Source organism: Plectropomus leopardus, chromosome 12 (assembly GCF_026936395.1).
Source record: "Plectropomus leopardus strain MGB_pleo_1.0 chromosome 12, ASM2693639v1, whole genome shotgun sequence".
Classification (NCBI taxonomy): domain Eukaryota; kingdom Metazoa; phylum Chordata; class Actinopteri; order Perciformes; family Serranidae; genus Plectropomus; species Plectropomus leopardus.
In genome coordinates this window covers 7,981,917-7,996,980 of record NC_142187.1, presented here as the reverse complement: position 1 = coordinate 7,996,980, position 15,064 = coordinate 7,981,917, and the positions used below count along the sequence as shown (strand labels likewise).

The 15,064-nt window shown below is 38.5% G+C and overlaps 1 protein-coding gene and 1 long non-coding RNA gene across 2 annotated transcripts in view; one reads left to right on the top strand and one right to left on the bottom strand.

Moving 5' to 3' along the window:
- The window catches only part of rem2 (RAS (RAD and GEM)-like GTP binding 2), a 28,190-nt gene extending 26,442 nt beyond the window's left edge, over window positions 1–1,748 (top strand). The window contains exon 5 of the mRNA XM_042498099.2: window positions 201–1,748. Within this exon, the coding sequence (XP_042354033.1) occupies window positions 201–529 (329 nt within the window). The 3' untranslated portion in view covers window positions 530–1,748. The remainder of the gene's footprint in view (window positions 1–200) is intronic.
- LOC148188040 (uncharacterized) overlaps window positions 1–14,921 on the bottom strand; it is a 58,038-nt gene extending 43,117 nt beyond the window's left edge. The window contains exon 1 of the long non-coding RNA XR_015778105.1: window positions 14,718–14,921. This is a non-coding gene — a long non-coding RNA (uncharacterized LOC148188040). The remainder of the gene's footprint in view (window positions 1–14,717) is intronic.
- Window positions 14,922–15,064: the final 143 nt, after the last annotated feature.

Below are 15,064 nucleotides of genomic sequence, written 5' to 3'. Positions count from 1 at the left end.
TGTCGATGCAGAGGTATTATGTTGTTGCTGATGGCCGTTATACAGCAGCAGGGCTGTTAGCAGGATGTCGATGGTTTGCTGGATTCAAGATCCAATGTCCTTAAATATCAAACTGCTGCCTCTAATTACCATTTGCAGCTGCCAGTGTGCGAAGCCTCAATTACTTACAATGGAATCTCCCTATCTCTTTCTCTCACCAGAGGCCCAATCCAGCGCCATGATGTTCGACTGCCTCTACATGGAGCTCTCGGCTTCCCTGGACCACGGCACCAACGAGCTGTTAGAGGCCGCAGTTCGGACCGCGAGGGGTGACTGCGTTGGCCCTGGCTGGACCGACGGCGACCCCGGGTCAGGCCGCAGGGAGAGCCTGACCAGCAGGGCCAAGCGCTTCCTGTCGGGGCTGGTACCACGCTCATATGGGCGGGACCGTGACCGGGATCGGGGACGCTACCGGGAGATGAGCCGCCACCGGGGCAGCAAGATCCTCCGCCAGAAGTCTCGCTCCTGCCACGACCTCAGTGCACTGTGACCATATACATACACGAAGAGACACACTCCTGCACTTGTACACACACACACCAGATTGAAAGGAGAGGGAGATGTTAAAACCATAGAAGAAGTGGGAACATTCAAGGGGTGGAAAGGCAGATTAAGGTCAAAAAGGAGAGAAAGCAGGAGAAAAAGTTAAGCTGAAATCATCCTGGATCGCAGCACTGAACCTTTATCTCTTCCCTATCACTGAAAGCAATTTTGCAAGACGAAAAGGCCAGCTGGGAGAGAAAAAACAGACAAACAGATAAGGGGGCGAACTTGATTTGGTGCTCCAGCTTGAAGCAGCAACGCTCATTACCTGAAGAGAGCAGGAGAGCAAAAATTAGTGACACTGGAGAGAGTCACGTAAAGATGCTGATTGGAAGTTTGCTGTCGGAGGGAGGGGATGGGGGTCACAAATAATCACACACCTGAGTAGCACGCACTGATTACGTAGAGACTGATAGCAGTCTAATGTATACCTATTGTGAACCCTGTTTTATAGCATGCCGAGTAGACGATCTAAGACAAGACCCTGTAGGTTTTACAATTCCTTGATTGACTGAACCTCAGTGGCTGATAGCTAATGCACAATCCAGCTAGTGTCTCTAGCAACGCCATCTCAAAGGCAAAACCCTTTATTTATATGGAAAAAAATGCTCCTTGCATTTTTTAGCCACAATCTTCACACCGCATCCACCTTTTGTGTCCTGTTTTGAAGTGTTCCATAATACCACCAATGGCATACATCTGTCATTTTTTATACAAGGCACCCAAGCCATATATCTGCTGAATGCATCATGAGCAATCAGCACAAAGAATCTTTTACCGAAGGAGCGAACGGAAAAAAAAAAAAGGTCAGAGTGGCTATAAGGAAGAAGATGTAAGCAGAGCTGACCAGACTGATCTTTTCTTCAAAAGATGCTGAGTCACTGAACGATGTTCTTGAAGCACAGGAGGACAAACAAGAGAAAACCTAATCTACCTGTGGCTGTTTGATGTTTTTCCTTTTTTTTCTCTTTCTACCCACTGGCATCAGTATGTGTGTTGAGACTGAATTCTGTGGGGGCTGGCCACACAGGTGACCCATAACAGAACGTTCTGGAAACGTTGTTTGGATATCTTGTCAAGCGTGGCCGCGTCACCGACACACTCGTTTGTCACAGTCTACTAAACACTCGTCTTTCCACTGAGAATAAATTAATTTTTGTTTGACATCCCGAAAGTGTTTTGTCCTTCTTTTCGACGACGTTATGAAACGAATGTCTCATTACAGCTGTTACCTGGTTGGCATGACGGGTCATCAGGTGACTCATGGGTCCTTTAGACAGACTGTGAGACACCCTCTCAGGACAGTTGTTCCATTTAGGACCAAGCAGTAAAAAGATGCAATGTCACCATTTTATGGCTGTAACAAAATCTCAGGGAGAAAGCAGACTGAAATAAGATACATACACAGAACACATGCATTTTGACAGATCTGCCAAGTTACCTGCTGAACGATGACGATGTTATAGCTAAAATGTGCCTCCACAGATTCTACTTTGCTCTTCTATGGCAGTGATTCCCATCTCTTTCTGTCTTGCGAACCCCCAACAACCCCATAAAAATCAACTTAAATACCCCTTTGCTGCTATAAAGGGTAACTTTCATATTTTTCAAGCTGGACTCCATATTTATCTTGTTTTTTGAGTCTAAGTGACTAATAGCAACAATCATGATTAAATTAATGATTAAAGGGTTAGTACCATATTTTTCAAGCTATACCCTATTTTTTCATGTTTTTGAGAATAAGTGACTAATGGAAACAACAGTTTCTGAAATTAGTCCAGTATTGAGAGAAAGATCTACAGCCAGCAGCAGCTAACCAGGCTACAATGTCACTACTTGGGGCAATTTTGCAATATCAATGTAGGTCCACTAAACATGATTGTTTTTGCCACTGAAAGGCTCAAATTATTACTATAAAGTTACTGACAAAATTATGTAAAGGATGACTACAGAGATAACTTTTTGTTGAGGAATGAGATCCTTTTTGTTTTACCAGAAGCATGCCCGAAAACACCATCACCAAACCCACCAGATTCCATTTAAATACAAAATAATTTTAGCGTTTACAGTGCCAGCATATTATCACATCAAACTGGGTAAATAAGAGTATAATTCAACCAAACCAGAGCTTGTGATTGTTGGAACAGCGGAAAGACAAACCAAGATGGTTTTGTTAGTTTTATTTATTTTTTGTTGAATTTGATCGAAGTGTGTTATAAAATTGCTGTTTACTTACATAGAGTCTGTTAAGTTTGGCAATGGTAATTTTGTCTGTGATCCTATCCATAATGTCAGACAATCTGAGCCTGTCAGTGGCAAAAACAAACACTTTTAGTGGGCATAAATTGCAGCCTGTGCCAACTGCAGCTGTCTCTCTCAATACTGGACCAATTTAATAAACTGCCATGTCCATTAGTCACTTCAAAACTATGAAAACATAGGGTGCTGTAACATTTTTAATGATACAAAATGTGTATTATCATAATAGTTTTTATTACATTCAAAGGGTCATTGTTTAAGCAGTTTGCATCCAAACTACCACTTATTAATTACTGTTAGCTTATATCTCAACTCTTCAGCCATTGTCATAGCTAATTGTTTTTTTTTATCATGTATCCACAGAGTGCTGCAGGAAAAAATCCTGAAACCCCAAGATGAGTTAGTATTTCAGCACCACCTGTTCCGCAATCACCCTTCTTCCCTCCAAAAGAAAGTTAAGGAGAGGGGGCATATAGGAGACTGTCTAAAGCTGAAAACTTCTATGTAGTGGCTGGTTACCCCGTTTTTGTTTTTTTTTTGTTGATTTTTTTTAAAGTTAAATTAGTTACATGGAAGAGGATCAACAGTCCACCAAAAAAGAACACTTAGACTTAATAAATACATAAACTGGATACAGTTTAAATATGGATTCCTTATTGTATATATTTTTCATTTTTGCTGTAATTTTCTTCCCACTTGTTTGTTGTGTTCATTATTTTTATTTATTTATTTGGGTCTCACCTGCTTTTGTTGTCACAAAAAAAAAAAACAGGGGAGGTGGGCATCATATTTTTCCAATTACATCCTTGACAAAATGTATTTGCATGACATCATATACTAATAAAAAGACCTCGAACAAGCAAAAAAAATGGATGCAGTTTGTAGCTAACATGGTAGCTAACAAGTACCACAGCTAATGATCTACAAGGGTTTGGGCTTTGACTCCATGTCACTAAACACGTAAGCCCAATATACTTGATTCCTGTATTCCTTTAACACAATGCACCAAAGAAACATTCAGTTCAGTGTTTGGAGTCTCCAAAAATACTGGCACATGAAAACCTTTGTCTGCCTCCCCTGTCTCTGCTCCACCCTAGTTTTAGCAGGTGTACAAGATCGCCTCAGGCTCAAAAGCAAGAACACGTCTCTCTCCAGCCAGTCACATGACATCACATCAGATAGCTGCGGTTCTCAGCTTCTGATGCTGGTACTGCAACTATCTGGAGTGGTTACATGGGAGGACTCTTGAGAGGAAGGCAAAACTGGCAAAGAGACAGAGGGGTTGAGGAAAGAGAGACTCAGAGTAAGAGAGAGAGAGAGAGAGAGAGAGAGAGAGAGAGAGAGAAAGACAGGGTTGGAGAAATGCTTTGAGGAGTAATGGTTGCTTGGAGACCGTTGTCAAGGAGACGATGAGTCCTAGAGTCCTTTGGCATCTTAAATGTCCTATATTTATGTTGATTTTCCGCAAGACCAGCTTTTTGTTTTGTTTTGACCCCCCCCCCCCAGCAGGTGAATGAGACAGATGGCGATAATGAAAAGGTGAACTTTTCAAATGGAGACAGGCTGGCTTTTATACAACATGTGATGAAAAATGCCACACAAAGGATTTTATCAGCCTTAAACAGGTCAGATAGCTGTCAGATAATAGCATACATTCGACAGCTGCACAGACGCCCTGCAGGAAACCGAGAGAAAGAAGACAATATGATACAATTTGTTTTTGTGACACCCTATCCGTCTCTCAAATCGTGACAGAAATCCTCCCTCTCTCTGTCTTTCTGTCGCTGACTCATTCTGTGGGCATCGACTGTGATTTTTGGGCAAAAGAATGCTTCTCAAGAGCAGGGAAGACAGAAGCTGAAAAACCACCTACTGTGTACCAGTGAAAGCCTGTCGAACTTACTGCTCACTTTGCAACCAAAGAAAGACTATTTTTGATGGTGCATAATTAATGAGATGCATATTTTGCTGAGGTGTGGGTGTAGGCACGTTAGGTAGGAGCTGATGTTGGTCTGTGTAATGGATGTAGGGGACAGACTGGAGCATGTGGAGGCTGCAGTGATGGACTGGTTTTGCCAGACATTGAGTGGCATTAAAGCAAGGATACTCAACTTACGGCCCGGGGGCCAAATCTGGTCCCTGATAGGGTGGCTCCCTGGATAGGTGCCTCACCTCCCAACCATTTACACTGGGAACTGTTTTTGTACTTTTAGTATACATTAGGTGCCACAGTGCATAAAACAGAATCAAAATGGAGGTGCCAGTGGAGGATCCCCACAACCCCAGACTGTCTGAGGTCTTATCCAAGTCCTTGTCCTGAAATACTAGAAAATGCCTAAATTCCTAGAAAATCCTAAAATCCTTGAAATTTCCTACAATCCAGAAACCTCCTAAAATCCTAGAAATGTCTTTAAATCCTAGAAATGTCTTTAAATCCTAGAAATGACATAAAATCATAAAACGTGCTAAAATCTGAGAAATGTCCTAAAATTCTTGAAACACGAAGAGGGCTGCTGCAACTAGCCCTTGGCCTCCTCTCATTTTGTAAAAGTGGCCTCCAACCAAAGTAAGTTGAGCATTAAAGCAAGCACTGCTGAATCCCGGGGGAATCTATTTGATTTGTTATCGATGGCTTATTGTACCCCAAAGGTCACTGTTCCTCTGCTTTGTCTCCCGAGGGCACACAGCAGATTATAGATGCACGCAGCTATGATAACCAAACAACAAAAGGGAGCGAGCATGAGCCAGACCAGTTGAATATCACACTCAGGATGAAGCACGTTACTAAAACTGGTTCAGTCAAAGCAAGAACACCAAAGTGAATGATTAGGCCAAGTGGTTGTAATATCAGGTTGAAGACAAAGCCACAAATCATTACGGGCTGAATGCCTCATGCAGCGCTCCCTGTGCCTCCAGTAATGTGGATTAATAGCAGTTCAAAAGGTGAGAGCAGAATGTGTTCTGCGAAACATGGAAAACTATAACTAGATGCCATCAGATTAGTATTGATCTCAACATTAGCCCACATGGATGTGATGGGGAATGTGTGGGAAACTGTCCAATGCATTACATAAATGTGGTGTCTTGAAGAAGTATTTCACCATTATAAAGAGGGTCTGCACATAAAACTAGAATGTCTATGCAGTAGAAATAAATGCTAAAATCTTTGGAAATTGGTGCTACACGACCAGAGAAAACAGAGAAAAAGGATGCTTTTGCTTAAGAGGTAGAAAACTTACAACTACCACAATGCACTGCGCCCTACCAGACCAATAAAAGCTCCCCTTGGTGGGTAACAATCTCATCCATTCATCACGATGGAGGCCGGCCGGATTTCATGTTAAAAGTTTACCAGTAAGCTAAAGCATGTTTCTGGAAAACATTTGAGGCGAGAAATATGCAACTCTGTCATAGAATCTTAGTTTATATTTTATCAGCACTGCTTAGTTTTACCGTTTAATCTCAGTTTTTTGGAGGAAGGTTTACCACAGCTCATTTACACATACCACCCACAGTGATTTGATACAAAGCTAGTTGTTGTCTGAAAGAAATTACAGTCTGAGCAACTGCAAAAACACGACAGGACCACAAAAATACAAAAACCACATTCTTTAAATGAATCATTTGATGGTTAAGGAAATACACTAAATGGTTTTCTTGTTAAGATTTCATACATTTCATACCAATCATACATCTGTCTGTTAAATATTAAACTGAAGCCAGAGGACCTTAGAAAAGGATTTACAAGGAGGATTGCAAGGACTGTGTGGCTTAAAACTTGCACAAATAAGACAAAAAGACAGCGTGCGATTCTCAGTGCACCCGCAAAGGTTAAAATGCACCCCAAACCGCACTGGCAAGCAAATAGCCTCTTGCTGCTCCTGTGCTATATGCATACATCTAAATTAGCTAATATGCATATAGTTGGTGCAAAATTGGCCCCTTTATGTGCAAATAAGCCTCGTTGTAAAAACAGTCCAGTTCACAAAGATTCAAGCTAACAGCTGCATGCAGGTACAGTACAATTATTATTAGCGTCCTCCGAGAGTTGGTGGTAACAGAAGCGCATTCATAAGCATGGATGGATTACTTAACAGATCTACTAGACCCAGGCCCAGGGGAACAAACTGTCAGGGGCCCTGCCGACCTTCATCTGCAAAATGTCACTCAAATGAGAACATACCAACCAGGAAGAGACTCAAAATGACTACAAAGATATGTAAAGAAACTGGAAAAAGACACAAAGACACTATAAAGAGACATAAAATACTTACTGTCCTCATACAGACCCAAAAAGACTTCTAAGAGACAAAAAGTGTATAATGACAACAAAAAAAGAGGCAGAATGACCACAAAGTCTGTGTGTCTTGCTCCTGTGTAAGAGGACTTTTGCATTTCTGTGCTCGCCTTCCATTGTTCTGCCTCGTGTGCTTGCTGCAAAGGCAACTTTCATATTTTTCCACATGGATAATCGCAATCAGACGCAGAAAAGGGCTAATTGCACTCAGCTACAAGACTTTGTAAACATATTATGATTAGTGCAACATTTTCTGTGAATCGGACCTTGTAATATGCTCATCAAAGTGGTGGACAACAGCAAGGCCGGCTCTGTAGAAAAGTAACACACTTACAAGTAACACTAAAGTTTAATCAATGACTTTTTATACCGTATTTCTGCAATCTGTACAACACTTAGGTGTAAAAATGAGTTCTAGTTTTACTTGTGCTCATTTTTAGACTATACTTCTAAGGCGGGAGCAAAGACTTCAGTCCCTAATTACTATCTAGTGCACCACATTAACTAACGGCCATTTAATTTGAGGGGCTGAACTCTGAGTTCGAAATTTCCCACAATGGAACTACAAAAGTGCCATGTACACTGCTTTCTGCTAAAAAAAAAATCCCATAATGATTTGGCACTCAGAGCACCACAAGAGAGCCATCTAGTTCCATTACAGTTTTTCTCCATTGCTTTGGCTCATTTTCCAGTTGGACTTAATATTCTCAAAACTACACATGCAAACCCCTAAACCACTTGCACGTGGCACTTGCTCGCATCAGATTTGAATTTCTCATTCCTTCCAACAAATTGCAAATGCCTTAGCACATCTTTCCAAATGAGTGAGTACAATTGTCAACAGTTTGCATAATTACCAACTGACTTTATCTTGCTGATCGAAACTGATTGTGTTGCTTCTCAGTCGAATTGTCGTTGCACCCTCCAAAACATGAAGACATAATTTCATTGTGTAAGTCATCACATGCACAACAGTCCATTCAATTGTCAAAATTTGTCAGGCATATATATTATGAATAGCATCACGGTAATATGGTTCCTTTGGAACATCTGCCAAAATGGTAAATTGACTGTCGGGTGAAACTTGAACTTGTTTAACCCTTTGAAACCTGGATCAACATCAGTTGAGCTCACAACCTGCTTGACCGTTTGAAAACTGAGCAAACTGGTTTGATTTCTTTGAAAAACATAGGGGAAAAAAGGTTTTGACTCACTTGGCAAGAAATGTCCCACAAATCCCACAAATTGTGAATAAATTTTAACTAAAGATTTGTTTAACAAAAAAAGGAGGGGAGGATTATTAGAAAATAAGGGAAACGTGTCCATAAAACTATATTTGTAATTAATTTCATATTTAAATGTACATTATAGAAATATAATATAACAAAATAAATACTTATACTAAAATACTTACATATTTTATTTTCAGCACTTTTTCTCTGTGACTGAATTTTTTCTCGGCTTGGCTTGTTGTCTTCCACCTATGTTTTTGAAAGCAATCAAAATAATTTGCTCAGATTTCAAAGGATTAATGAAGGGGGAGAACTCAGATCACACATTATTTCAAGTTAGCGGACAGCTGCTACCCATGAGTATGAATGTTGCCAAACATATACAGTAAGTACAAAACGTAATCACAGCAGAATCGGTCATTTCTGAACATGGACACACCTGTCTAGGTAAATGAGCAAGGGCGACTGCCTGCTCGAGGAAGAGGAAGAGGAGAAAAGATCCATGATGGTAAAGATAAGTGCTGAGGATCTAAACGATGCAGAACCGTCCCAGACAAAATACAGCAACAATTGTGGGCAAAAACAGGCTGCTGAGTGCAGCCTAATGTGAACCGTTCTACAGTGTCTCCAACCATTTTCTCAGTTTGATACATAATAGTATTCAGTTAGCAGGACAAAAAACATTCTAGCACAGTAACCATTCAGTGTCAATGAAAAAATGGGCCAAAAAGAGTGAAATGTGGATGTGAGGGATATTTCCAGGGTCCACTGCCACATTGACAAAACATCCAAACATTTTGACCAGCATTGTTGAAACACTGTCAAAGGAACTTTTCATTTATAAGGCATTGACTTTTTCTATGAGAGAATTAATGATTTAATTTTTGAAGCATGTGTTAAATGTTGTAGGTAAGACATGACCTTTTGCAGATGAACTACAGTGTTGTGCTGAACTATATCAGCTGTTTCGGCAAATGCACCTGGATCTTTGTGAACGTCATCGCTGTTTCAAGAAATAAGGGCAGACATCTCTACGGCTAATTTTGAAAACACTTAGCAGCTCACGCCAAAACAATCTACACTGATGACTAGCACTACAGGTAAGAGGAGAAGTATGTATTTTTTCATTTGGGGTGAAATGTCCCTTTAACTTTTGCATTTAGTGGAAGATTTCACAATTATGAATCTCTAAAGGTTTACATGACACCCAAAAGTCTTTTATGGAATAAATGTCATGGTTTTTTTTATGTATAACAAGTTCCCAGTAGAAGGGACAAAAATATAAAGTTTGTCCTCGATAAGGTGCATAGAGGAAAGGACAGGACATAGAAAAAAGAAAAGTCCAACTCAAAGAGATTGACTTACAAGCTGCAAGATCTGAAAACATCAAGATATTTAAGGAACCTTTCCTCAAGTTGCCTTCTGAGCCACAAGTTTAGAGCCAAGTAGTTCGGTCTAAGACCCAGATTGGTTTGAGGACAGACTGTCAGTACTTTGTCCTGCTACCAAGCAATGTCATGGGACGGAGCTGCTGTTCCCTGAAGTAAGGCCACCATCACAACTCAGCTGATCAAGGCTTGGTATGTGCAGCTGAAGCACGCTACATCAAGCTGTGGCCATTTTCCTCTCTTTGCGGGTTTGAATATACTCTGTAATTAGCAGGACTATGAAATATCTGATAACACTGCAAAGCATAGAGTGGTGCAAAAAAAGAAAAAAGTTTTTTTAAAAGTACATCACTCATGATGATGCATTATGTATGTGTCATGCATCATGCATTCCTGTTGCTCGCCATTAACAAATGAATCGAGTCACTGAGAGTTCAGTTAAAGCCTGACGGATCATAAAGAGTGTTAATTCACAGTTACTTTATTCATCAAGTTACCAAATGAACAACATCGAGCAGGTGCCAGCTGACACGAGGAGAGAATGGAAGGACATGTTAAAGCATACATCAACAGCTCACATTGTAATTAAGTGAGACAAAAAAAAAATTGAGTATTAATGTTGAGTCGCAAATCCGGCTGTGACTTAACAAAAGGCTTCAAATTTGTATGAGAACAGTTGCTGTTATGCTTTCAGAGAATAACTAGTCAATGTTCATTAATGGATGATCCATAAAGTGCAATGGTGGAGGAAGTATTCTGATTCTTTACTTAAGTTAAATTACTAATACCACACTGTGAAATATTGAATATAAATCAAATATTTATAAAAAAAAAATGTATTTAAAATGTATATAAAATATAAATACTCTTAAAGTATATTAAAGTATTTAAGTAAGATCATGGCAACATATTTAAGTATCAAAAGTAAAAAATACTCATGCAGAAAAGTTTATATAAATTTAATAAATCAAAACAGTTAAAATATTTTAAAGGAAAAGCAACAATCACTAATGTCTGAGAAGCTGGAACCACTGCATGCTTTTTAGTTGCTAATTAATTTTCTTATTAATCAAACAATGAATTTAAATATGAATAATTGGATTATATTTAAAAGGAGAATAAAACAAATAACATGTGTCCCTTATAAAATTAAAAATAAATCATTAAATAGTGAGGAAAATGTCACTGAAAAAAAAGTCTTTGATTTTTAGGTTTCTGGATATAAAATTTAAATAGATAATTACTGACATTGATTAATACATTTCAGTTAGCTTCATAATTTGAAACAATTGAAATATTTGAGTTCAGGACATCTCAAATACTGACAATCCAGCATTTTTACTGCATCAAAGTTACATACATACATACATATTCTTATGATTTGTGTGCTAAAATCTTAAATTGCAAAGTAACTAGTGACTAAAGTTATGAAACAACTGTATTGTGTAGTCAAAAGTACATCAAATTTGTACTTTAGTAAAAATTTGTTGGTTATATTCCATATTCTGATTAAGTGTAATTAATTACATAAACTTATAGTGACTTCATCACTTAATGGCGAGCAGCAGGAACTCATGATACACCCTGCAGTAACTCATGCATTAAATCATGACTCATGAATCATTATTTATGCATTAATCAAGCACATGATATGAATCCCCATAAGAAAGTGTTACTAAAATCTTAAGTGCATAGTCTGCACTTTATATTCTGCCAGAGAAAAAAAGGTCGAGGGGTTGAAAAAAGATAAAGATTCATTCATGCAGTGGAGACTATAGAGACACATACAACAGGACAGTACTTTGATGTTGAGTTTTTAAAGGTAATCATGGTTTCTTGCTTTGATCACTGCAGGCCAGCTTTCATTTAGCTTAACTGTAGTAAGGTGTTGAAATATCTGAAAAACATTGCTACTAAAAAAAAAAAAAACTACATTCATGGTTCAATACTTCAGTAAACTGGAAAAATGCAGTATATTTGCAGCTGACTCAAGTAAACAAATTCTTTAAATATTCCACAATGAAAAGAGCTGTTTCAAACTAAAATACTAGATGTACATGATGTAATCCAAAGCAATGAAGAGCAGCAGCAAATAATTGACATAACTGACACTTCCTCTTAAGGCGTTTATGAATTCTGTTTTGAGACTGCACCTTGGTGGTTATTATACCACACTGTATTGAAAGCCGTTTCTCCAATGTGGACAGTGAAACATCAGAAACATCCTACAACAGCAAAAGAGCAACCTAACACAACCTGGAGCGTCAACATTACCATACGCTCGACTCAGCACCTCTCAGTTGAATCAACACAGTTTTAAAAAAGGATGTTTTTATTACAGGAGGACGGTGTTAGATCGAATGACAATGTAGAGTGGTTTCTATTTTTCTGCCTCACACACTAACGCTGACTGTTTTCATTTAACCCTTTGAAAACTGGATCGACATTCACTTTTCTTGTGCTGCGTTCAGATGCCTTCGCTATTCTAAAAAGTAAAAGTAAATCTGAACAAAGTGGTTTGCCTTTGAAATCATCGGAATAAAGGCAGTGAGCAATTTGGCAAGAACTGTTCTGTAAACTGCAAGAAATTGCTAGATTTGGAATTTTTTTTTTAAACTAGGGAATAAATATCCCAAAAACTATAGTTAGAATTATCATAACATATATATTCTAAAAAAAATTTAAACAGAATTGTTATTATATTTTTTTTCAAAGATATTTTTAGGATCTTTTTCATCTGAATTGGATGGGACAGATGTAGTGTGAAAGGGGGAGAGAGAGGGGATGACATGGAGCAAAGGGCCAAGGTAGGACTTGAACACGCGGTCGCTGGGGCAAGGACACATCCTCTGCACACACACGGGGTGCCCGCTCCACCAGCTACTGGGTACCCTCATAATTATTTTCTAAGCTTTTTTTTTTTTTAAGTAATTTCCTTGTTTGTCTTTTTTTACTTTGAAAATTTGTTTTTCTTCTAATTTTAAGGTAATGTTCTTGTTCTTTTTATTTTTTATTATTTTCTTTTATTTATTTTATTTACTGCAAATTGTGGGTTTATATTTTTTTAAGTTGCTCATTGCCTTTTTTTCCATATGTTTTTAAGGGAAAATCAAGCCAATTTGCTCAGGTTCCAAAGAATTAGGATCTTTGGATTGAGTATGAATCAATGTCTTTAGTTAATAAAATGGTTTAAAAGAAGGTAAAAAAGTGTTCCAGAATTGGACATGGGTGGTTTTCTTTAAGGTGGTTTGCACCTGTTATATATATGGGGTCAGTACAGTATGTCCAGTATGGACCAGTGCATGCTGTCCGTGTGGCTCAAATCAAACTGTGAATGAATTGACAGAGCACTTATGACCTCATGGTATGGTGGCCTTTGTGTTTGTACCCACACTGATAATACGTGCTGTCGTACAGAGTGGCTCCATGTCTGCCTGCTTCTTCTCCTTTGCTGAAAGGCATCAGGCAAGATAAAGGCCTTCCGTCTTTAAATCAATTTAAAATCAATGTTCCCCTCTGTGACAAAGCTTTTGCATCTCCCACAGGCCTGCGACAAAAGAAGCTCTCTGCTGAGGCTACGAACGATTCCTGACAGCCTAGACTTGTTTGTGTTTCTGTTGAGGAGGTGCAACATACAGTGAAACAGAAGAGTCAAGATTCAAAGATTGCCCGATACTTTTCTGCTCTAATTCAGCCTGGACTGACATGTACTAAAATGCCTTTTGCATATTAAACATATGCATACATGCATATTGTACTAGTGCTGATGTTTTTATTATTCAGCAATGCAAAAGGGAAAAACAGATGTACTGTTAGCTTTTTTTGCTGAAAGTGACTTGATTTTCACATATCTGAGCTACAGTGTTGCCATATTCATTTAAACCTTTGAAACCTTGATCAGTGTCACTTTTCCTGTGCTGCATTCAGATGTCTTTCACAAATTTCTAAACTCATGAATTTTGTCCAAATTGGCTAGACTTCTTTCAAAAGTTTCCAAGAAATGTCCTGCAAATTTAGATTATTATTTTTTTAATTGAAACACAGACATTATGTCCAGAAAAACATAATTATCATAATTATATCATTATTTTATATTTAAAATTATGTTACAAAAGTATATTTATTCTTAACATTTTTTTCAGGTCTTTTCCATGTTTTAGACCCTTTTTGCTATTTTTCTTCTCTTTTTTTTTTTTTTTTTTTTACCAATTTCTTGCCAATTTTAAGGGTCATTTCTTTTTCAAGTTGTTCAATGCCTTCTCCCATGTCTTTTGAGGGAAAAAAAATCAAGCCAATTCGCTCAGGTCTCAAAGGCTTTAAGACCTATGGCCAAACAAGACCGGCTCAGATAATAAAGATTTACATGAGCAGCCTCTAGTGGCCATGCCGCTCCTTACATCAAATAATAATTATGTGGAGAAAAGTACACTGTAGCTCTTATGAATCTGCTTGAGCACAGAACATACTTTCAAAAGGGGGCACACATGTATATTTTCTGGATTTAAACTTGACACGTTGAAATAATATCATAGCAGAACAAAAAATGTGATTCATACGATTGTGAATATTAAACCCAAGTAATAATAATCAGTTTAAATTTTAACACTAGCTATAAGTAGAATTAAAAAGCTACTATGGTATTAATAACTTGGTTAAAAGACGAACAGCAAGAAAATAACGGGCTGCCTTTAATTGCCTACTGTCACCTCCAAAAGAAAGTACTAAAAGAAAACTGAAATGAAGCTTCATCACAACTTATAAAAGCTAACAATTGCCCTTCCCAAGTAAAAGTACAAGTAATAAATAACTGGAGGAATTTCTACCAATTGTCCCCTTCGTCCAACTCAAAAACACTCATCCTTCATGAAAGTATTCCATGCGAAAAATATAAATAAATAAGAAATGCCCAATGTCCTCCCTTCACAGCACAAAGATAAAAACCAGGAAAATTAAACTCACCAGCTGTAGAGTCGAAAAAATAAATACTTGTAATCCAGCTTTCGCATGATGACTCGCTCAGCCTTTATGGTCCTCCATACACCGGAGTTTCACTGCTGGCTCCAGTCAGTCCAGATATCAGCATTAAAAAAACAAGTCAAACGTGGTCTTTTCCATGACGGGCTGTCAACGTCACTCCTTCATTTTCTCCTTAATAAACAAAAATAAAATCCTCTCCCCAAATAATGCACTTTCCTTTGTTCCTCATCGCCACGCCCCCTTCACCTGTGTGGAGCGCACCTGATTGGTGGGTGCGCACCTTTCCCACACCGGCGTACGCCGAGTGGGCTCAGTCTGCACACACCGTA